Source organism: Brienomyrus brachyistius, chromosome 6 (assembly GCF_023856365.1).
Source record: "Brienomyrus brachyistius isolate T26 chromosome 6, BBRACH_0.4, whole genome shotgun sequence".
Lineage (NCBI taxonomy): Eukaryota > Metazoa > Chordata > Actinopteri > Osteoglossiformes > Mormyridae > Brienomyrus > Brienomyrus brachyistius.
Genome location: NC_064538.1, coordinates 30206110 through 30230377, shown reverse-complemented (window position 1 = coordinate 30230377; position 24268 = coordinate 30206110). Strand labels below are relative to the sequence as shown.

At 43.5% G+C, this 24268-nt stretch overlaps 2 protein-coding genes across 5 annotated transcripts; one reads left to right on the top strand and one right to left on the bottom strand.

The window, feature by feature from the left end:
• The first annotated feature begins 1825 nt into the window (after window positions 1-1825).
• znhit3 (zinc finger, HIT-type containing 3) lies at window positions 1826-4777 on the top strand. Of its 2 annotated transcripts, none has more exons than XM_049016298.1 (5): window positions 1826-2022; window positions 2313-2344; window positions 3469-3537; window positions 3621-3701; window positions 4421-4777. In XM_049016298.1, the coding sequence occupies exons 1-5, from the start codon at window positions 2006-2008 to the stop codon at window positions 4600-4602; spliced, it is 381 nt and encodes a 126-aa protein (XP_048872255.1). In that variant the 5' UTR covers window positions 1826-2005; the 3' UTR covers window positions 4603-4777. The 2 variants fall into 2 exon arrangements, with proteins under 2 accessions (XP_048872255.1, XP_048872254.1); XM_049016297.1 differs by having other exon boundaries at window positions 1826-2120.
• A 1698-nt stretch (window positions 4778-6475) lies between these two features.
• Window positions 6476-24208, bottom strand: LOC125745101 (unconventional myosin-XIX). Of its 3 annotated transcripts, XM_049017595.1 has the most exons (24): window positions 23953-24208; window positions 18747-18894; window positions 17249-17397; window positions 17039-17152; window positions 16821-16950; window positions 16446-16515; window positions 16128-16230; window positions 15952-16048; window positions 15698-15774; window positions 15505-15595; window positions 14861-15026; window positions 14314-14387; window positions 14095-14216; window positions 13730-13843; window positions 13354-13530; window positions 12360-12500; window positions 12113-12220; window positions 11247-11317; window positions 11011-11090; window positions 10319-10479; window positions 10103-10232; window positions 9114-9199; window positions 8583-8897; window positions 6476-8324 (listed from the first exon to the last, which is right to left on the bottom strand). In XM_049017595.1, the coding sequence occupies exons 1-24, from the start codon at window positions 23992-23994 to the stop codon at window positions 8217-8219; spliced, it is 2874 nt and encodes a 957-aa protein (XP_048873552.1). In that variant the 5' UTR covers window positions 23995-24208; the 3' UTR covers window positions 6476-8216. The 3 variants fall into 3 exon arrangements, with proteins under 3 accessions (XP_048873552.1, XP_048873555.1, XP_048873554.1); XM_049017598.1 differs by lacking the exon at window positions 6476-8324 and having other exon boundaries at window positions 8731-8897; window positions 9068-9199; XM_049017597.1 differs by lacking the exon at window positions 6476-8324 and having other exon boundaries at window positions 8757-8897; window positions 8976-9199.
• Window positions 24209-24268: the final 60 nt, after the last annotated feature.

Below are 24268 nucleotides of genomic sequence, written 5' to 3'. Positions count from 1 at the left end.
AGGAATGAACACGAACCGCCACTCTCCTGCTGGGCATGAACGAAAAATAGCGGAGAAATACCACAATAGCGAGATGAAGCGCAGGAGGACTAAGAGCTGCTCTTCTTAAAGACTGGATTTTAGGTAATAACAGAGAAAGAAGTAAAACAATCAACATAGAATTAAGATCAGATGCTTGTTTTTGTATGCATGCCTTAAGTCTTAAGGCAGTTTATGCACGTGATTGTTGATCTTGCTGTTCAACCAAATTGATATGTTTATCAGCTGCCATTTTAGGAAGACTGTCAGAAGACTAGATTCGAACTTCAAATACTGTTAAGACGACCAGTGTATGCATTATGGTGTTGTTTTCTTTTTAAGAACAAATGGTGTGCTTTTCTTTGTGTGTCGTAAGGTGTTATATATGATACTTAGAAATCGCACTGGCGCCTTCGTGTACTAGACTATTAAATCGTTATAGCCAGGAACTGTAACGTCGTACTACCCACCCAGTTTCCAACATGGAGGCCCTGTATCACGTTATGCTTTGCCTTCATCGGGACAGAAAACAAAATACGACAAAACGGCCAAGAATATAGCCAATCAAGTGATTTTCTTTAGAATTATATCTGAACGCGTGTGCCTTTCAATAATGAATGCATTTAAGCACGAGAATACAGAAATGCCTAAATTATTCAATATCCGGATGTGTAAATGGTCACCTCTCAATAAAATATGTTACTAGTAAACTTCGACGACTCATGCTTTTATATACAATAAATATTTATTTATTGCATTTAACAACTGCAACTGCTGGATTTTCTTTTTGTAGTTCTGCTGTTTACGTGCCTGGCTCTTCAAAGACGATCCTTACTCAAGATTGGAAAGCAGTGAACGTGATGTGCTGGCATGAACATGGATCCTGCCATAACTTTATGTTCCCTATCAAAGTACCGTCTGTACATAGCAGATGACATCTGTCACGTCAGCTGGTTACAAATATGAATCAGTTCAACCTTTATCTGAAGTTCACGTGGAAAGTTGCAACTGGTATCATTTATAATAAAGCAAGTGAATATAAATTATCGTATTTTCTATTTCAAATTTTAACTTTCCATCTTACACATTTTATCTCACGTTTAACCCTAAAATACTACAGATGAATATTATTGAAATCTATATGGACTATGAAGAATGGCCAATAGTTAATTATTCCATATACACACCGAACAATTAAAACATTTTTTTACTACAGACTTATTTTATATTTTTGTATTGGTAAATTAGCATGGAAATCAGAAAGAACACCGACATTATTTGAAATAATCTCCTTTTGTGTGAAAATTCCTGTTTCTTCATTGGGATCTTTGGAGAAATGTATGGTCAGGATTAACATATAAATGTACAAATTTTTGGTTATTACTCCGTCCGACAGGTTTTTATGTCTTTTTATATAAAGTATAGGTATTAGGGACACGTTATTCCAAATAAACACTAGCTGTAAGAACATTTCTTTCATTACATGCTGATAGGCATAGGCTTTTATGAATGTGTTTTAACTACTTAGCTTGTGATTTGCTTAGACATGAAAACCAGAAACACCGTTTGTCCCAATCCATCACGGGCTATGCATTATAACAGTGTACTTACGATCAGTATCCTCGTTACTATAAATCATAGCCATGAGATGCAGTCGGCTGGCTTGGCGCTCCGCCCCGTTTCATTTTGCAGTAACAGCTTGCAACCATATTAATAACAAAACACTGACTTCGCATAACTACATAGCCGTTTTTGTGCGCATGATATATCACGAATCGTTTCTTCATAGATCACAGATTATTAGAAGTCTGTGTGTAGGGTGAGGAGGCACCAATTAAAATTAATTTCAAACGTCGGCGAACGAAAGTACATGCCCTTGGTTATCTTGTGTTTTGGAAAATCATGTAATGTGGACCCTCGGTGGATGGTCGCGCATCGATGACGCACAAGTAAAGCGTCACAACGTCTCCCGGAAGAGACAGAGCGGATGTTTTCACGTGGAGGGTTCGTAGACTGCAACTTCTTGCTTTAAGCATGTGTGTCTGCAATGTATGCAGTGAGACGGTCCCCAAATATCGATGCCCGACTTGTAAGATCAGATAGTGAGTATAACTGCTTATATATGTTCTTGTTTTTGCGTGGAGGGAATACCGTATGAGCTAAACCGATTATTGTGTTTTGCATTTGACTAGATATCTGGTAGCGTGGATCCGTGGTATTCACTCGTTGTAAGATTCAATTTTGGAAATTACCAGGAATTTGTCTTTAACTGAACTATCTTTCTTACTTTCCAGCTGCTCAGTGATTTGTTATAAGAAACATAAAGGTATGGCGCATCTATATCATCTATTGTTTATTCGCTTATAGCGAATTGTCAAATCTGAGATCATTTGAATAACTTTGTATATGTAAGGATTTTAAATTTCATGAATTTAAATGGAAGATCTCTGTAGTTAATTTTAAACAACTCACGATTCGCATATACTGTAAATCGCTTACTTCGAAAAAATGCTGTAGAATATTTGGATAAACGGTTAAGTTCAAAAGTATGGACTCCCGTTTCCGCCAGCTGTAGGAAACATATTTATCTCAGAATTCTGACTCGTTTCAACTTAATATCTCAGAATTCTGACTTAGTACGTTGAAACACTTTATTTCACGCAATTCTTTATTTCTCGTTGTATTGAATTCTTTCATAACAACCAACAAGTAGCGGGAGTCATGAGTTAGAGTACAGCAGTAATGGCTACAGTGGCTGCGTCTGCTCTGTTCAGGCATTTTAATATGTCCAGTTGTGTGTGTGAATAGTAGCCTACATCGAATCTTGCTATGATAATTATCCTGTAGACGTTAACCAACTGAAAGGGGGCAATAAAACTTCTCTCGCTAATCAGGTGTAATACAGACATCTATTGTTAATGCTTTGTGCATTAGACATGTAAGACCCTGCAGCCGCCAATAACGTGGTGTAATAAGTCGATAAAGTAATAACTTACCATTACTATACTAACATTTCTGAATCAATTCACGTTCTTACATTATCGACTTTTATTACACTACAAACGGCAGTTTTACTTTATTGGTGGTACACACCCTAACAGTCGTGACATTGTGCAAGATACATGTTCCAATTACAGTCGTTAAGAAAAATATCAAACGTGTTTTTCGATAGTTAGTATTCTAGAAGTCTTAAGCAAACACTGGCATCACGAGAATAACTGAATAACTCAAACCAAAGCATTGAAGTTAGTTTTGGTCCCATCTCCTTTTACTACTTCCAAAATGCAGCTAGCTAACATGAAATCCAAACTACTTGCCGGCAGATTACAATATGTGAATAATGTTTGGGATATATTCATAAATATCATCCTGCAAAGGTGGTGAGGCGGCCAGATTGGCAGTTTCAAGTATTCTCCATTACAATGGTATCTTTTAAACTGTTTTGCTTAGATGGCTGTTTGCCTGTGGAGGAGACTCCGCCCGCAGTGTTACCCAAACCTGGCGGGTCGTGGCGTAGAGGTTGGTGGATTGCAAGAAGGACTCTCATTTATAATGTGTGAAATCGGGAGATCAGCTAATTCCTGGTGTTTATAACGTTATAGATGGTGACTGGACTGTGGAAGATCTCGTCGATGAAGAGGATGAGTCAGACAAAGTTCCATTAGAAAGACTAAAAAAACTGGGTGATTGTTAATGTCACAATTGTTTGAAATGTTGTTAAATGCTGACAGGTGGGTGCATGTCTGTCCACCTGATCTATATTGATTATATACTTGAAGGGGTAGTTCACTCCAAAACTGAAAAAGATGTGTTTTAGGGGGGCTTTAGTGATATTTATTCTAGGTCAGGGGTGTCAAACTCCAGTCTTGGAGGCCGGAGCCCTGCACAGTATTTGAGTTTCCCCTCATGTAACACATCTGATTCAACTCCTTTTCCTAATTATCACACAACTCTTGACCTGAATCATTTGTGGAGGAACAGGGAAAGAACTAAGCTACACAAGGCTCTGGCCTCCCAGGACTGAAGTTTGACACTCTTGATGTAGGTCGTTCTGCTGGGAGTTGCCTAGTTTCACCACAGAAAGAATGCCATTTATTTCCATTATATTCCCGAGAGACCTGCCATTTCTATGGCCGCTATTTCCAAAACTAGGCAACTCCAGCAGAACAACCTAGATAGATGGATAGCACTAAAGCCCCTCTGTAACGCATCCTTTTCAGTTTTTGGGTGAACTGCCCCTCTGAAGTTCAGATCTCCTCAACTTATAAAATTAATCATTCTCTAAATTTGTAATGTATGCAAAATTGGCTATGTGAGTTTTAAAATATGCATGTGTCAAATCGTCCCATAAGTTGATTTTACGTAATTTGAATTTCATCGCCACATTTGCATTTGCTTACAGGTGAATCAGAAGAACTCAAAGCCCTGCTACATAATGCCCACCTTAGGAGGCTTTTGCTCGCTGTGGATGGAGCAGAGAACAAGGCGGACATCATGAAAGTCGCGATGCAGGAGCCTCTGTTTATGGAGTTTGCTGATCAGTGCTTGAGGATTGCAGAGCCAATGGAATTTGAGGACTTCTGAGACTGACCAATCAAATGTCAGTAGTTGGTGGTGGGAGTTTTCCTCTGGTTCCGAACTGTAAATAGATTGTATCCAGTGCATCATTTTAAGGTGCTTTTATTGAATCAAGCTGAATACCTTTTGTTGAATGCTGTGCTTTGCCCAAAGCCATTTTAATAAAGCTAATTGAATGTTATCTTAATGTTTGATTAATTGAATGTTTGAAGATGTTTGTCTTCCTTTGAGGATAATTTCATGTCTTTGTTCTAGTTAAGCTTGAGGAATGCAAACTACCTAGATATATGATCCCATTCATTGATGTCTTAAAGGTGCCATAGAATGCATTTTATTCAGTATATTAAATTGTTCTCTGGTTTCAACATTCATTTACAGTGCTGGTCCCATAAGATTCTCAACATTCTGATTTTGCCGAGTAGACATCACATTGGTCCATTTAAAAAAAAATTTCAAATACAAGGCTTCCAACTCATCTATTGACCGGGGGTGTGTGTGGCTCAGCTGATTGGCAGTTCAAGCCTTGTTTTATCATCATCTTCATGAAATAAACATGCCCTTACATTGCTCCGTACAGCCTCTGCAGAAGCCTCTGTTTGGCATCTCTGATATGTCCCTTAACAAAAGGCATACACAATAAAATGAATACTTTACAAATTCAGGCACCTTGCTGCTTAATAGAAAACACTTTTTTTATTAGTGTAGTAATGTCATACAATGCAGACTGTAAAACTGGTTAAAGTGAAACTCAAGCAAAGACTGACACGGACACATTGAACTTGGCAAAATCAAGATGTGCGAAAACTATCATCTAGTGACATTGGAGTGCAACGCATCACTTGCATGTTAAGATAAGATAAGATAGGACTTTATTGATCCCACAGTGGGGAAATTTGTGTGTTATCACAGCTCCAGACAGATAGCAAGAAAGAGTTACAAGAGTAAAGAATATAAAAATACAAGAATAAGAATACAAAATAAAAATAATATAAAATAAGATAAAACACTAATACGATAGTAGTGCCTATGTACACCCATACACAGTATGAAATATGGATAGTGGGTTGTGGAAAAGTGCAAGTAATAATAAATATCAACTATTGAACTACTATAGCTACAATTTACTATTCAGGTAGTGCTGGGTATTGGCATGTACATATATACACCCGTGCAATGCACATACATCCATACATACATACATCCATACATTATATACAGATATGCCTCTACATATACGTAAACTGTAGATGCAGAACCATATACATACACATATACATGCACATGCCCATACCTCTTTAAGGTGCGTTATGTATGAAGTGGTAGGTAATGGTGACCTTAGGGGTAGCATCTGGGTGACTCATGACATCATGATGTGTTTTAGAGTCTAACTGCTGTCGGGATGAATGATCTGCGAAAGCGCTCCTTCCTGCAGCGAGGGTATATCAGTCTCTGCCTGAAGGAGCTGCTCAGCGCACTCACAGTCTCATGCAGGGGGTGATGTGGGTTGTTCATGATGTTTGTGATGATGGCATAAGCAAACCTACTGCACTGTCAATTGTGTAAAAGTATAGCACATATAATTATGCAGCGTACATAATGCTTGATAGTAAACAGCTATGTTATAGCTTTATGTATTTACTATACTGTTCTTTTAGAGTGTACACTATCTACTTTGCCATACATAACTAATACTCCTACTTAAGCCAAGGCACAACATTAGCATAGTCATAAATGTTTTTAGCATTGTAATAAGAACATTGCAATTAATTTGCATCTCAGTCAACAGATGATTTTACGATGCTAGCACACCAAGCAATTTTTTATCAAGAACTCCAAAAAAGCTCATAAATGTGTTTGTCATCATTTTTTTTTATTTCAGTGCTGATTTGATATGTATTAAGATAACCAAAAGTAAGCTACAGGCAGTGCAGAAGCTTCTTGTCAATGTCGGAGTTACAGACTTTGTAATGTTGTTTACTACTCCCCTGCTAACCTGAATAGGTCTTACCTTCTTAGCCTGCTAGTAACATGTCAATGGCTGCCAGTACATATGTTTTTTCTTCAACAGGTGCACTTTTGGATACTACGCACGCATGACCCTTGAGAAAGAAAATGTGTTGCGCGTTGTGCAAATCCATTGGGCTTGAAAGTGGCCTGGTGAATGTTAAGTTTGGGGGCATAGTTAAGGCTGTTGTATAAGTCTAGGATTTTTTTGGAAAAGGGAAACAACAGTGTTTGAGATCCATGGCATGTCAGTTCCATGTAATTCGCCTTATTCAGCTCGGCTGAGGTGAAGTCAGATTTTCATTCTATGGCACCTTTAAAACAGGTAATTATTTTAATTTTAGGGGAATTTAATGAGACCTGCTTTGGGAAGCATTAATTAGAAGCTTTAAAAGTACAACTTTCCAGCAGAAGTGAATGATCACAGCGCCTGTTACAGTTATTAAGGTAGAGCATCTCAAATCTTTATTTGATGATTAGCAGTCTAAAGAATATATCACTGGTGCAATAGTGATGCATTTATTATCAATCAGTTGCTGCAAAATCAGTACATAGAAGTCAATGGTTTATTAAAACTAAATAGCTTTCATGATCTAACCAGGGTATCACACACATTTAACAGAATCCACCCCTACTTTGGTGACATAAAATGACAACTTTGTGGTAAACATATTTGGTTTTACCTGAGTACGAAGGTTGGTTTGGTCAATTTTCATAATTCCCATTGCTCATTTGGAAAATATAGTATAACAATGTTTCTAAATTAATTGTATCCTAATGAACAGGTTCACCATTACCTGCATGCGGGAAAACAAGGCTGAAAATACTAACAAGCTACTGATGGGGCACTATGCCAAGGCAAACACTCTTTACTTGTACATGTGTATATGCCAGATGCATGTATAAATTCATAATTTAATCATTATGCACCACACCTGTTCCCTGAACACAGCACAGTATCGACATTTGTTATCCTGTCTTCTATTTCCAAAGCCTAGTTTTCTTTCTAAGCCAGAGATACGAGAAGATGTAGATACCTATTACCTGTACTTTGCTGGTTTTCACCAGATTCTATGGTTTATGTAGTGTGCAGTAACAAGGTAATTAGTATATCGCTAATTACTGAACCATGCAAATATAGCATGTACCATCCGACCCCGTGAGGGAGTAAGGATTACATTTTGAAACACATTTTCTACACGGCATATTCAGTGTACAGAATAAATAAATCTCAGGTATTAAATCATACCAACTTTTTGTCAGTTTTACAGATCACTGTTCTTATGTCATTTTAAAATGATTTTACTATGGTTTAACCTTAATGTTTAAAACTTTAAAAGAAACATCTAGAAATAGAGTTTTGAACTGTAGCTATGAAGCACTGTAGTGTAATAGACAAGCAGCTAGGGGAACTGGAACAGCAAACCACACCCGACGAAAGGCATAGACATAAAGGCAATTTAGTGTGATCTAATCAGCCTGAGAGTAACAATACTGGTTACTTTTCAGAAAAAATAAGTTCAAATGCAGCTCTGGAAAAATCTCCAGCAGTGAGTCGCTTCTTAAGAAAGCGATGCAGGTAAAAGGGATACGATTTAAAAGAAAAAAAATGCATTTCATGTTTTCTTCAGCAGGATCTGGTTGAAGCCAGTGACTCCTCTCTTTGCGGGATGGGTGTCAGCATATGGAAGTGGGGAGCGTTGGAAGTGGAACTTAATGGATTCCTGTAAGGGGGGGCAGCATGTGAGTTGAGTGAAAAAGGCTTTTTATAACACAGCATGATTACATTGCGGTTACTTAGCAGACACTTAAATCCAAAGTGAGAATGCAGGGTGAGCCAGTCCCTGGGAATTAGGGGTTAAGAGCTTTGATCAAGAGCCCAATGCAGACATCTGCCAAACACCTTATTCATATGGGTGACTCTAATCAGAGAGACAAGAGTCCTAATTTACGGAGGCACACGGCCGTATGCGGCGTCTTACCTGCGGCTGTGCTCTGATCGAGGCCACCCCCTGCTCAAACTGACTGGTTTCCACTTTGTAATTGTGCCTTCGAAAGGATAGCTTTAGACAAGCCAACAAGGACACCATCTTCTGGATGTTGGTGACAGTCATGGTCACTGTGACAGTGGGGGCTGATGCCAGGGCAAGTCCAACCGGCCATGCCCAGAAAATCACAGGCTCCTGGTGGGTGGACAACTGCAAGGACACCCTGTCTCTAATGGTGCAGCCCCAGGATGTCTTCTCCGTGTCCATGACGTCATCCAACTCGGCCTCAGCCAGGGCTTCCATTCGAGCCTGGAGGAAAAACGGGATCCAGCCGTACTCACTCTCCATCCCTGCCAAATCCCGGCAACAAGATCCAGCCGTACTCACTCTCCATCCCTGCCAAATCCCGGCAATGGGATCCAGACGTACTCACTCTCCATCCCTGCCAAACCTCGGCAACGGGATCCAGCTGTACTCACTCTCCATCCCTGCCAAACCTCGGCAACGGGATGCAGACATACTCACTCTCCATCCCTTCCATTGCCTCTGGATGATGGTGGCGGCTCGGCACCATCTTAGAACTTCTTTTCTGACCAACCAGGATCGCACGACTGAAGGAAAACAGAGCACCAATGTTCCAGTAAATGACACAGCCTTAGATGATTCAGGATCATGTAATATGAGAAAATATGAGCTGGTCATTCCTACACTGGGTAAGTCAGAGTGTAAAAGTGAGAACACAGCTGGATAACCAAACGTTACCTCCTGTAACTCTGGCTAGTATATAGCTACTATACCCCAAAACCAAGTTCATATTTCACTTATCCAAATGCGGTCATGAGCTCGGAATCTTGTGCTCAAACTACATTTGCTTGGGGGTGCAGATGTTCGCAACTGATGGATGCATGCAGCAGTGATATTCCACCACACCAAGACGATGTATTGCAATAAAAAACACGAGCAGTACAATGAAATGAGTAAACCTTTTTTGAACCGGCGTTAAGGTACCATGGCGTACCGTGGTATTTTGAAATCCTTATGACAAAATTAGCCAGGATCCCCATGGCAAATTATATTGCTGAAAATTTTAAATGCTGGAATATTGTTGCTTTGAAAATATCACATTGTGCACCATTCGCAGCCATCCAGTGCAATCCTGTGATGACGAAATTTACGTCACCTCAACCTGTGCGCCACCAAAAGTGCCCGCAGAGGAGTGCAGTATGAATTGGCTGTAGAAAAGCATGAATGGGCTGTAGAAAAGCATTTGGCGCCATATCTTGCATAACTGGCTGACATGGCCAAAACTAAAAACTGAGCTATTAGCCTAATATATGGTTCACATGATTTTTTTTCCTTATGTGCCTCACATATAAGTAGCTTTGGGAAAAAGCATCCGCTACACAAAATAAATGAATAAATAAATGTGTTCAAAAGCTGATACCGCTTAGCCAGACAATCAAATTGCATAGTTCAACCATCAGGAGTAGGTGTCAGTGTTCATATAGCTGTACCGGCTTGAATCCTGGCGGCGGCGCGCGCCTGGGCTTTGCGCTTCCTTCGGCAGTACTGACGCCAGCAGCACTGGATCACGAAGGCCCTTTGGGATCGCACTCGGCCCCTGTGGTCCTCCAGGAGCTCAAGCTGCATGGCAGCAGAAGGAGAAGTCGGTCAGATCAGGGAAACCTGAGTCCTACAATGAGTGTTCCCATCCCACTGGTGGCGCCCACCATAAAGTGCGTCAGGAAGGCCTTGGTCTCTCCACAGTGCACCAAAGAACCGTGTGTCCTCTTTCCAGGGTAGCTCAACAGCTCCAGGGAATGGCATCTCAGCACCATGTTGAGAACTGCGACAACGGCACGGGCCACGGTGTCACTGCCAGCCTCCGGCACTGAGGGTGAGGGTGAGGAGATCCACATGGTAAATAATAGTCATGCTATATCCACTTTCATGGCTAATTTCATTTCAATTTCATCTTCACACTGATAGTTCAGCTACAGAAGCCAAACAAGCAAATGCCTTATCTCTGGCTCAACATTGAATTATCAGTCAGAGCCTAAAATAGAGTCCAAAGAGTCGATTATCAGGATGCAAATACCGAGCATCATGCTGGCAAACCGCTAAGCGTGCCTTTACCTGCCAGACAAGGTCGAACGCCACGTCGTGTAACTGCGACATATTTGCAACCCCGACCCTAAGAATTATCCCATCTCAGCCTTAGACAGAAGGGAAGGAGCTCAGGGGAACTGTAGCGAGAGGAACGATGAGAAGAGAGAGAGAAGTGGCTAAATGAGAGGAGAGGAGAGGCCAGACATTTTAGTTTAGTAAAACAAGGCCGCTGGCCTCCTGTGCCCAACAAAACATAAAAGTGTGACTCGCAGTCTTCGAGTCCCGTCTCCCTCCGTATTCCAGGCAGACCCACCGTTTTCCTCCACTGGCTGAGACGAAATCTTGGAGTTGACCATCAGCCCATAACGTTTGAGGAAACACAAGTGAGGGATCCTGGGTGAATTGGAAATACACACTTATCTTTACTTGCTGACAAGTAAAGGCACATCAATGTACACATCAAATAAAGTGACTTGACATGCCTTCGAAAACCCAGAGGATTAACTTCAATTTCCTATAATGTCATAAAATATACTCCCTGTCACTTACCGGATGGGAAAACCAGCTGCACTGATATTTATGGTTTCCACAATGCCACAAGCTTCCAGCTGAAGAATAACCTGAAAGTTATTATGACAGGATTAATTTTAACCGGTATATTATATAAGATGTATATCTTTCCAATACAGCTGACTCTCCAAATCCACAGGAGATGGACCTGCGGATTCCAGGTTCCAGGACCCCCTGCAGATACCAAAATCCACAGATGCTCTAATCCCTTATATAAAATGGCTGAGTATTTACATAACCTACGCACATCCTCCCATATACTATAAATCATCTCTAGACTACATATAATACATAATACTGTGTAAATTCCACTGTGATAATAATTAATGAAAAAATTATAGTCTCACACACACACACACACACACACACACACACACACACACACACACACACGTGTTATCATATCTTTTTGGGGACTGCTCATTCATTTCTATGGGAAAAATGCTAACGCTAACTATGACAACCTTAACCCCTACCCAGCCATAACCATAATCATAAGTAATAATCCATAAGGTTAAAAAAAAAAAAAAACTAATATTCATCTCATTGTGGGGACATTTCGTCCCCACAAGGTAAGGTATACCTGGACCACACACACAAACTATCATCAATATCCAAGACTCAAATCATTTGTGTGCATTCACTGCAGTGCTCAGCATGTGGCAAATTTAAGTTTTGCCTATTGTAAGTTTCTGGATGTTTTCTCCCCTGCATATTTTCAATCTGTGGTTGGTTGAATCTGCGGATGCAGAGGATCAGCTGAATATCTGTAGGTCCCCACCTGCTAACATGAGTTACAGCTTTTATACTTATGTCACAAATTGTTTGTTGGGTATTAAACAAACCTCCTCCTTCTTAAACGTCAGTGGTCTGCATTCTGGGTTGGGCTTAATACACCTGGTGTAGTGAGGTGTAGTGCTGTGCAGGATCTTCATCAAGCTCTCAAGCGAGTTCTGCAAAAACAGGAATCAGCCTTCATCTCCAAAGTGGCAGATTAACAGTACGCCTGAGACACACTCACAGGTCACGACAAACCACTGACTCTAAGGGAGAAGGTCACAGGGACAAGATCACAGACTAGACTACCCTCACCTTGAATTTGGAGACTACGGTGACCACTTTGGTGTGTCCCCTGCCACTGCTGTCATCTGCATTACTGTCAGCGAAGAGACTCTGCAGCAGCGAGTCCTGAGACCCCTGAAGCATGTGTATGAGCTCTGGAGGGACAGGATCCTACAGCAAAAATGGAAACAGACACGCCTTTGAGGTGGGGAGAAGACACCATTTCCAGCAAAGGCTGTGTGCAGCACTGAAAAATCCATGCATTTCTGTGCCCCCTGCTGACCACAAACAATTGTTATGCTAAATATAAAATAAATACCTTCCTTATTCAGGAGGTGCTAAAGCAGCATGTTCTACTAACCAGCTAGCTGGGAAAGATCATTTCACTTTACTCACTAGCTATTTTTTGAGCTTCTCCCACAAAGGCCCGCCTGCCCGCCGCCCACCCACAAAGGCCCGCCCGCCTGCCGCCTACCCATTACGGACCGCCCATCCGCCGCCCGCCCATAAAGGCCCGCCCGCCTGCCGCCCATCCACAAAGGTCCGCCTGACCGCCGCCTGCCCATAAAGGCCCGCCCATCCGCCGCCCGCCCATAAAGGCCTGCCCACCTGCCGCCCACCCACAAAGGCCCACCTGCCCGCCGCCCGCCCATAAAGGCCCGCCTGCCCGCCACCCGCCCATAAAGGCCCGCCTGCCCGCCGCCCACCCACAAAGGCCCGCCCGCCCGCCGCCCACCCACAAAGGCCCGCCTGCCGCCCACCCACAAAGGCCCGCCTGACCGCCGCCCGCCCATAAAGGCCTGCCCATCCGCCGCCCGCCCATAAAGGCCTGCCCGCCTGCCGCCCACCCACAAAGGCCCACCCGCCCGCCCATAAAGGCCCGCCCATCCGCCGTCCGCCCATAAAGGCCCGCCTGCCCACAAAGGCCCGCCCGCCGCCTGCCCACAAAGGGCCGCCCACTCACTAAGGGCCGCCCACTCACTAAGGGCCGCCCATTCACTAAGGGCCGCCCGCCAGCTCCTACCCTGTTCTTCTCCACCATTCCCTCGATCTGGTAGCTGACTCTGCCGGCATAGTGGGACACGGTGAAGTGTGGCTGCTTGCTGAATGTATCCCAGCTCATGCAAGCGTTCCCAGACAGCTCCCTCTGCAGGCGCCTCCTGAACTGCTGAGAATCGGTGCCCCGGTTGAGGCGGCACTCCTGGGGAGGGGCCACATGACATACAACATACAATGTACAAGGTACATTATTGGCTATGGTTTGGGTACTTCTTTAGGTGACTTAGGTATTTATTTTTTGAAATGTGGGTGGTAGGGGGGGCCAGGGACAAGAAAGCCCCCCCCCCCGGTAGATTACATACAACACTACGCTGGAGCATTACTGCAATGTGTGAACGAACCTCATTGAGCAGAGAGAAGATGCCTTTGGGGCTACCCTCCAGCAGGTGCAAGCAGCTCTGGTTGTCCTGGTACTGGACGAAGGACCACACTAACCCCTCCGACACATACTCCTCCTGCAGCAGGGGCACACACGGCAGGGACGCGCAAGTCAGTCAGGGTAAAGTTTTAGCCCTGAGCAATTTGGCTTCCAATAAGGAGGCAGTGGGAATTCTTGTGTCAGTCAGAGCGCAGTCTGGCTCCGGAGGAGGAGGTGGCGGGGACATGCGGGTCAGTCAGGTACAATCTGGCCCCGGAGGAGGAGGTGGCAGGGACATGCAGGTCAGTCAGGGCGCAGTCCGGCCCTGGAGGTGGAGGTGAGCTGTACCTGCTGGGCTTTCAGGTAATGGGCCACAAAATGCTGCTGCAGCTTTTCGTTGGCATAGTTGATGCACAGCTGCTCCAGGTTGTTCAGGACAAAGCATTCGAAGCCGTAGACGTCCAGCAGACCTGGTCGAAATGGCACCATGATGACGCAGTTAGTGACTCACACACATGCACAGACAATGCACTATAACTTACTTATAAGCTGGTGGGAGGTGCATACCTATGAAATTGCACCAGCTGGATGAGCCAGCACACATGCTTTTATTGATGAACGCTACCAACCAGTCAAAAACGCTGCAGGAAAAACATAAACATCACCTTATAAAAACACAACATGGTAAACTTGCGTAATTAAATCATCCCCAATATACACTATTAACTCACGATAGCCAAGGTCCATAAACAGGTTAACAAAATTACATGAAAAATGTATGTCTTCGATTATAAAATGTCTTAAGCTAGATAATCAATGACAGTGATTTTCATTAAATGCATGCAACATGCCTGCCAATTTCTTGTTGAGATTCCATTAATCTGTTAATTATTTTGTAGTTTTGCCTAAAGAGTATAGCAGAAGTACAGAGAGAGTAGCAGATGTAGAGTGTAGCAGCAGTACAGAGAGTGTAGCAGCAGTATGAAATTAATCCCCTGTGCAGAAATCTTGTTCTGCATGTGAGGTATAGACATACATGTAGATGATTTGTGATTTGAACCCACGACCTTCTGGACACTAGCAGGGATCCCTAACCTGAAGCCACACGTCTCACCGGGCATAGATAAGCTTGGCCAGGCAGTCCCGCCGGATACCGCACTCCTCCCGAGAGCACGGCTTGAGTACACTCTGTTTCCCGGCCCGCAGGACCCTCAGCTTCAGGCAGGACTCTAACTCCTCCGCTGAGACGAGCAGGAGGGAGGCAGCGGCCTGCAGGAAGCCTATAAATGGCCGGCAACACGGGAGGCCCAACCAGGCATGGCCCAGGGTAGGAGCAAAAAAAAAAAAAAACCAGCATTACATTTTCAAATGACCCCTTCCGCAAAGACCATATACAGACAACATAGCATATGCGGGCTGAAAAAAGCATTTTAAAGGCCTGAAGCTTAGATTTTGTTCAAAGCAAACTATGACGATCTCAGCGAAAATGATAACTAATCCTTGACCAGCGATGACCAACTGATGACAGATTTTTTTCAGATGCAGTGAACATTGGCTTTGTGTTGCCTTTGGAATTTGGTCCTCAGAGTAAAAACAGCTGGGGACCCCAGTACCTCGGATGCAGGACAACCTACCAGCTGACATCCGTGATTTATGATTTCACTGGAATTTATGCTCAAAAAGACTCTATTCATGACAGATCATAAATTTAACATATATAGAAGTGCGGGAAAACAAGGCGAGGACAGGCAGGCTTACCTGTGGATTCTTCCTGGAGGTCACAGGGCTGGGACTCATCAGCTGACGGGCAGAAGGTCACGTTGCCAAGATTAAGGAGACCTGCCAGCATCTGAGTCACATGGCGCACAACGGATCAGAAGCACCGTCATGTACGCAGGAGCATTATAGGATTACCACTTAAGGACAGCATCACCCAGATCACTTTGTTTACCCGGAACATCTGTCCCTGTGTCTCCGTGGCAATGCCCATGTGGCCCATTGCAGCCACTGTGTCCTGAAAACAGTCCTCTGGAAGTCAAAGAGGATGCTGGTCAAATTATGTATTACATTACAATGATCTCCATGAGATTTTCATATTCTAAATCAGTGACAAAGTCCCCTAAAGCGACCATGCGACATCCCTCTGTCACACCGTAGACAGTAACCCCCCCCCCCCCCCCCGAATCAGGTGAAGGGACAGCAGACCCTCCAGCGTTCTTTCAGCGTTCGGCAGCCAGATGAAATGTTGGTCTCTCGGTAGCTTCCACTCTTTCCTCTGTTCTTCTGTAGCCCCTTTCATCAACTGCATGTAAATCAGAGAGACATCACAATACCCAAGCCGATCCAAGAATGTGGAAATTCCTCTAGAGGTTTTTCCATACCTGGTAGAATATGTGAAAATTCCTCTCGTCGGCACCTTGCTTAACTACCCTGGTCTTCTCCAGAAGGTACGTTTGAACAGAGGCTCCAACCAGCAGCTGTGATCTGCATAATAATGATAATAATAATGATAATAATGAAAGCAACATCATTTGATGTTTTTCCCTGTAATACTGATCAGGATAAGCGATTACAAGATGGATGGAAGATTAGATGATGCCTTAAAGAAACCAAAAGGTACAGTGGAAGTAAATGTGAATTTATTTAGAGGAAAAGCATTGCCAGTGTAGTCCTACAGCGAAACACCAGGAGACGTTTACGTGTTTAGCTGGAGCTGGATATATTTTCCGAAGCGGCTGCTGTTGTTGTTCCTTGAAGTGCAAGCATTGCCTGTGAAGTGACCAACATGGCATAAGTGGGTTTCCACGACATACTAGACTGCGCTCCTGGAGATTTACTTGCACGAAAATGTTCTGAGGGCAGAAAAAAAACTGATTGGTTGAGGGGGATAACCAATCAGATTGTAGAGGAGGTGGATCTAAGCAATCAGATGTCTTGGTCCCGCCTCCTCCAGTTGCTTGGGACCAATCTCCTCCACAATCTGACTTTTCTTTCTGCCTTCAGAAAAATTGAGGAAGTAAAACTCCCACAAGCCAAGACTGCAGATCGACTCGAATCATATCCTTGCGTCTCACCAAAAGCCTCCATGATGGGGTTGGAATCGAGAACCCGTTTCTCTATTCTCTCGATCATATTCTGGCATTTTTGGGAGGAGGAAGCCGCAATGGTAGAGTAGTACTTCATAAGACAGCGGGTTGTCCAAGTCTGGTGAAGGAACAGGTGGTGTCTTTCATTATTTTTACTTCTTTAAAGGTGCAGATGGCAGTATCCTGATCTGGAGAGCATGCCCTACCTTTCCTGCACCACTCTCCCCACTGACCACCAGCGACTGGTCCACTGGTTCCACCTGGCCCTGAATATTTCGGTAGGCCTCCTCGGCCACAACGAAGATGTGTGGTTTGAATTCCTGCCCAAGAAGCAGAATGCCAACAAAAACACAGATCAACACAGATCAACACAAATACGTAGCTCAAAGCTAAACCCTAACACTGCAGCCTCGTACCTGAGGCTGTCGAGCACAGTGGTACTCCTTCATCACCTCTGGGGAGTACAGATGAGGAATGGGCTGGAATGGATTCAGAGCCACCAGAGTGCAGCCAGCGTGAGTGTAGAAGACCTTGACGGAATACCTTGCCTGGAGACATTTCAGCACTGCAAGTAAGAGGAACCAGGTGAAGAATCCGATTACAAACCTAACCCCAGCCGTCTGAGAGAGGTCCTCTCCCTAACCCCAGCCGTCAGAGAGAGGTCCTCTCCCTAACCCTCTCCCTAACCCCAGCCGTCTGAGAGAGGTCCTCTCCCTAACCCCAGCCGTCTGAGAGAGGTCCTCTCCCTAACCCCAGCCGTCTGAGAGAGGTCCTCTCCCTAACCCCAGCCATCTGAGAGAGGTCCTCTCCCTAACCCCAGCCGTCAGAGAGAGGTCCTCTCCCTAACCCCAGCCGTCAGAGAGAGGTCCTCTCCCTAACCCCAGCCGTCAGAGAGAGGTCCTCTCCCTAACCCCAGCCGTCTGAGAGAGGTCCTCTCCCTAACCCCAGCCGTCTGAGAGAGGTCCTCTCCCTAAACCCAGCCGTCTGAGAGAGGTCCTCTCCCTAACCCCAGCCGTCTGAGAGAGGTCCTCTCCCTAACCCCAGCCGTCTGAGAGAGGTCCTCTCCCTAACCCCAGCCGTCAGAGAGAGGTCCTCTCCCTAACCCCAGCCGTCTGAGAGAGGTCCTCTCCCTAAACCCAGCCGCCTGAGAGAGGTCCTCTCCCTAACCCCAGCCGCCTGAGAGAGGTCCTCTCCCTAAACCCAGCCGCCTGAGAGAGGTCCTCTCCCTAACCCCAGCCGCCTGAGAGAGGTCCTCTCCCTAACCCCAGCCGCCTGAGAGAGGTCCTCTCCCTAACCCCAGCCGTCTGAGAGAGGTCCTCTCCCTAACCCCAGCCGTCTGAGAGAGGTCCTCTCCCTAACCCCAGCCGCCTGAGAGAGGTCCTCTCCCTAACCCCAGCCGTCTGAGAGAGGTCCTCTCCCTAACCCCAGCCGTCTGAGAGAGGTCCTCTCCCTAACCCCAGCCGCCTGAGAGAGGTCCTCTCCCTAACCTTAAACCTCTCCATCCTGTTCCAGGGCAAATGCCATCTTGTGGTACCAAACTGATGGCCACTTATACTTTCAAGTGAAGTTGGGTTTACTATCATATCATCCACATATACTGTAGGCATGCAGTGACTATACAGAGCAAGTAATAATAAAAATAATAATAATGATAATAATAACAACCAAGTAGGCTTTGCTGACATACCATCCATACACAGGATTACACAAAATGGCATCCCAGCCCTGGACCACAGTGCAACACACTTACAATACAAAACACAGAACAGCGAGAAAATATTATATCTTAATGTATTACCCTACACCACCCTCAAAGGGGGAGGAACACGGACTGTTGCATCAAGGAACACATGGCAACACTATCAAAATCTCTGATTAATGGAATCTACTAAACAAATACTGTTAAACAGTTACCTGTGCTGGGGGTCACAGGGTTAACTTTGGTTAGATCATCGTAGGTGTGCAGCTCATCTTCGTCGATCAGGAAGGATTTAAGCTCTGCATCCAGGGAGGCGTCGAGCAGCTGCGAATAACAGCGATCCCCATGTCCGAATCCATCGTCCTACGCAAAGTATCACAGATCGTGCAAATAGGTATGGAAGGAAAAAGAATGTGGCATATACTCACAAAATTTGTTTTCCCTCATTAAGAAAACTAAGCTTTTGTTGCAATATGGAGTTCATTTCTCTTGCTTAATCTACAGTCACAACAAACTAAGACTAGTATTTTTCATCGATGAAGGATGCCACTGTGGACACTGACTGGAACATTTCAAAACCTCATCAGAGAATTTAGATTAGCACACTGATGTGGCATCATCATACATAAAATTCTGCGAAGAAATGCACATAAAATGAGACTCTACAACAAACTGTGGATTTCAAAGAAAATGCAAAACCTACAAAGTATGAACTACATTGCTTTCATAAATGGGGGTAAAGATGAATACAATGCAGTAACATAGAAACTATGCACTATCATAAGGGAGGGAAAAAAAATAAAAAATCAAACCACGTCCTCAAATTGGAACAGCAATGCAAGTCATAGAGTAGAATGACTTAGAAAATCTTTCTGCAGATGGCAAAGAAGAAGACTGCAGCTTCTCCTGACAAAGATGATCCAGACTTCCCAAGCAAACTTAATGATGTTCATGCATGTTTCAACACGTTTTCTTGTCACAGAGGAAAAGGTGCAATTTCCCTGAGGAAACTGAACAAGAAGAAAGATGTCAGTCCTGACTATATAACCTCTGCTGTGCTCAGCCACCGTGCCTCCCGACTGGCCTCTGCGTCCACAGCCACCATCAGCCACTCTCTGTGTCAGTGCAACAGTGCCACCATAAATCCACAGCAAAATCCTCCAATCCTAGCTGTCTTAATGGCTTCTCACCTGATGCCCTGATGCCAGTGGATATGAAACCGTTTGAATATATTGATTGTTCTGTCTCATCTTAAGTCTCCTCAATACTGGACCCACAGCAATTTGCCTACTGTCCCAACAGATCTGTAGAAGATCTCATCAATCAGACACCAATACCTCTGTGTGTAGTTCATGGACTTCAGCTCAGCTTTCAGTACGGTTAGCCCACTCTCACTCTTCCCAAAAACTAATGGGGGTGGGCAGTGACACTGCACCGCTCTCGGCTACAAGCTTCTGGACTTCCTATCCTGCCAACGTCAGTTTGTCAGGGTGTGCAGTTTACTGTCCACTCCTCTGACCATCAGCACTGGAGTCCCACAAGGCCACTGCATGCTCTCCCCACTTCCCTTTTCCTTGTTCATAAACAAGCAGACATCACAGGACAGCTCTATGAAAATTCCCAAATATGCAGATGATACCACCATCACTGGCAGCATGTCTGACAATAATGAAGTACAGTATGAAATATAGGTGGATAGAGCAGGCAGCAGGGGTAAGAACAACAAAATTACGATGGAATTCCCTGATTTAACAAGCCTACGATACGTAAACAAAAACAATAGTGCACTAGTCATAAAGTGCAATGATCAGAAATGGTGACAGATAAGGTATGACAATAAGCATCATAATAAGAAGAAATAAGAAATTAAAACAATAAAACAGTAGATGCAGTCTAAAAAGAATATACACTCACCGGCCACTTTATTAGGCACACCTGTCCAACTGCACGTTGACGCAAATTACTGATCAGCCAATCACATGGTGGCAACATTAGAGGGATGGTCAGATGGTATTCAACAGTTTAACAGCACTGGGGAAGAAACTATTTTTCAGTCTTGTGGTGCATGAAGAAATCAACCTATAACACCTTCAAGAGCGCAGCAACTGAAAGAGGTGGTGTGCAGAGTGGGCAGAGATCCTGACCTGCTGGATGATGTAGACCAGTGATGTTTTGAGCCATCATATGGCACTTTTCCACTGGCATGCAGGAAACAGGTCATACCTGACACATACTGCGAAGAGACACTAGTTACAGGGCAATTCCAGCTGGGTTTGATTTTCCACTGCAGAAGGGTGGGTTCTATAAAGGCATCGTCGAGTTTAGAGAGCGACAGTGAAACAACATCGAAGAGACGCTTATTTACTGGTCACATGGTGTACATCATGATTTACTATGCTAATTTCCTGTGAGAATTGTCATAGTATGTTAACATCAAGCGCTAGCGAAATTGGCAGCGCCTGCACAAGTTTGCGTTACAAAACTTTTCTGTTCAGCCGTGCTCTAGTACATTTTTTAAGTAGGAGGTTGGAAATTTTCAGGTTCCAAGGAATGTATCAATACATTGCGATGTGTAATTAAATGTTATATATACTATATATAATAGCACAAATCGATGCAGATCACCAGTCTCTCCCTGCATTTCGACCAGTCAGATGTCAGTGACGTATCCAGCATGGTTTCGTTGCGTTAGTCAGTGCTATTAAGCAGGGCCATGTCAGCAGGTATGGCTCAGGTATGGTTTGCATGATTTATAACGGAAAACCATCTCTTGGCGTTACAGCTCGGGAAACGTACCCTGAGTAACCCTCCATTGTGCAACTGGCGTACCACACTGTGATGCAGTATGTCAGTACACTTTGCACCATACATTGGTGAAAGTTCACAAGAAGGTCCTGAACTAGCCTCACTTGCTTTAGCCTTTTGTACTGACAAAGACCTCCAGCTCAACGCATCCAAAACCCTTGACATCGTTGTGGACTTCAAGCTCTCGCAAGACACTGCAAATATCAGTAACGGACTCTTTCAAATTTCTGGGCCCCTCAATCTGCAGTTCCTTAAAATGACAGATTACCTTGGACCATCTCATCAAGGAGGCAAACCGGAGACTGCATTTCCTCAGGTAACAGATGAGGTTTGGAGTTAGTAGTCACCTTTTTGTACAGTTCTATACCACCATCACAGAGACCATCATCACAGTTCCCTCATAGTCTGGTATAACGAAACGGATTCTTCCATTAGAAAAAGACTTGTCATCAAGACCTCACCGATCTATGGTTTTGTCTTGCCATCGATTGAACAACTATACATTCAACATACCACTAAATGTGCCAAAAAGTTTATGGAGGACGACTCAGTCCACTCTCCATAAAAACAACACGATTCAAGAACAGCTTCTTCCCCTTCCGCCAGACTCCTCAACATTTCCCCCTGCACCATTTCAATGTTTACATACTTACCAGCACAGACCCCTGATAATCTTTTTGTACATTATAATAGCGTATTGCATGTGATGTTCGTCATGCACTATATGTATGTATGTATGTTGTATGCATTATACTTGTGTCAACTTTCAGCCCTGCACTACTTAAATTTTAACAAACCTCTATAACATGCCTTGCATTTACTACTGTTTGTTGTACATCTTGTGTCTAGCATTTATTCTGTCTGTTTATGCCCAAATTGTTAGTTGTCTATTGCAATGATGTCTAACTGTAGGAGGCTGTGCCAACACAAATTTCCACAAACCACACTAAACAAATTTTTGCTCTGGGATTATCTACCAAACGATTAAGGTATGAAAATGCTGAAAGACTCCAGTTTTCCTTATGTTATTAGAACGTTATCCCACTACTACAACTAAAAATAATATCGCAAAAACAAATGTAGGGCAGAGTAGAGCAGTGGGTAACACCGTCATGTTACACGATAGTGGTGATAGCTTCAAGACTATCAATACATAATAATAAAATGTTATTGTTATAAACACTATTTTGAACATTAATAACATTTGTCTTAAAAAGATGTTCATTATTCATTAAAAAATAATTGGTGGAAATGACTTTCCACTACTGATAAAGTAAGAATGTTCTCTGCCAATTTTGAGAGGAATTTCACACATTTTCTGCTTGCTGGGAAGACATGTGTTTGTGTTCGGTGTCCTGCAGCATTAACCGGTTCCCTGGTCCTGTCAATGTGACGTAGCTGACCTCAACTCAGGCTGTTTTCAGGCTCGATGACCTTTCTGACCTTGAGCTCCAGGTACAGGGTAGCCTTGTGAAACACAAACGTGCTTTGAAAAGGACCGAGAGCAATTTGTACAAAATAATGCAAATGTAATTCGACTATTGGGCATTCAGGTGTTTTCATAAAACTGCCGGATACATTTTGTCACAACGACAGCAAAAAGAACAATATTTCGTGAGTTATTTCACAATGCATACATAAACTGCAAATCAGATGTATATTGGCTATAATTTACAGAGAAACCTGGATGCTGGTATTCCTCCCCATTACGCCCTTAAGGTATATTTTAAAAATCCAGGATAAGCTATCAAATGACCCAACAAGATAAGCGTTTTGAGTTACCTGGAAGTTAGATTACTAAATTCTTATTTCGTTTGCAACGGTAAAATGCGTATTTCACTTGTAATGTTTAAGACGAAATCATTTGTTTCTGTTGTATAGCGTTTATATATTAAATTTATATTTTAAATAGGCTTGTATTTTTCAACCAGACAAAGTGTAAAACAATTTAAACCTGATACAATGAGCGCACAGGTTTAAAGAAGTTGATAAGAAGTGTAGCGAGAAGCAGCTCTGCGGCACCCAGTATGGCTAGATAAAGGGTATGAGTTTGGTAATCTCCCTCAGATTACAAAGCAAACTCGGGCATTGACTAATAGATTAAACTACCCTGGTCATAGATTACCGGGATAGGACCGTCATTGTTTTTGGGGAGGGAAAATGTGTTTAGGGGCGTATTAGTATGTCATATAGACTACTACTACTATTATTATTATGATTATTATTGTTATTATTATTGTTATTATTATTGTTATTATTATTATTATTAATAATAATAATAACAATAATAATAATCTACCTCTTTACTGTATGACACTAAAATGAAGATTGGTGCTAGCCGATTTTATCTACTCTATTAGTAATTCAATTACTGACCCATGTATACACTTTATTAACAACAGCAGTCATGCATATACTATACATCACATAACTATACCTATATAGCCTAAACAATATTTGTAAATTTGATGGCTAATTTGACCTTTCAATGTACTTTTCTACTGTTACTCTAGAGAACCCAAGGAACATGTGTAAAAAGTGTGCTAAAATCTCAGCGCCTTTCCTAAACGCAGTACAATCTCGGTACCTTTCCTAAACGCAGTACAATGTCAGTACCTTTCCCCGCGGCTCCGTACGCGGATCTCCCCGCAAACTCATGGATCCGGCGCCGATCCCGTGTTTCTGCTGTGAAATGCACCGTCTGCTTATAAAGTGGCCAATTTCGCCGCCGATTCCTCCACAGATCAGACTATACGGCTATCATACAGCCGGCCGGCTCTGTTCCCGCTTTTATGTACTGCTCCTCTGAGTCATGAAGGGCAAACAGCAGTCGGACGGCCCGCCTCGCACACTCAAACTGAGAAGCTGGAAGACTGCCGGCCGGCCCGCCCCCTCCGTGACAGGCAGCCCGGAACGCCCGAAGTGCGGGGCG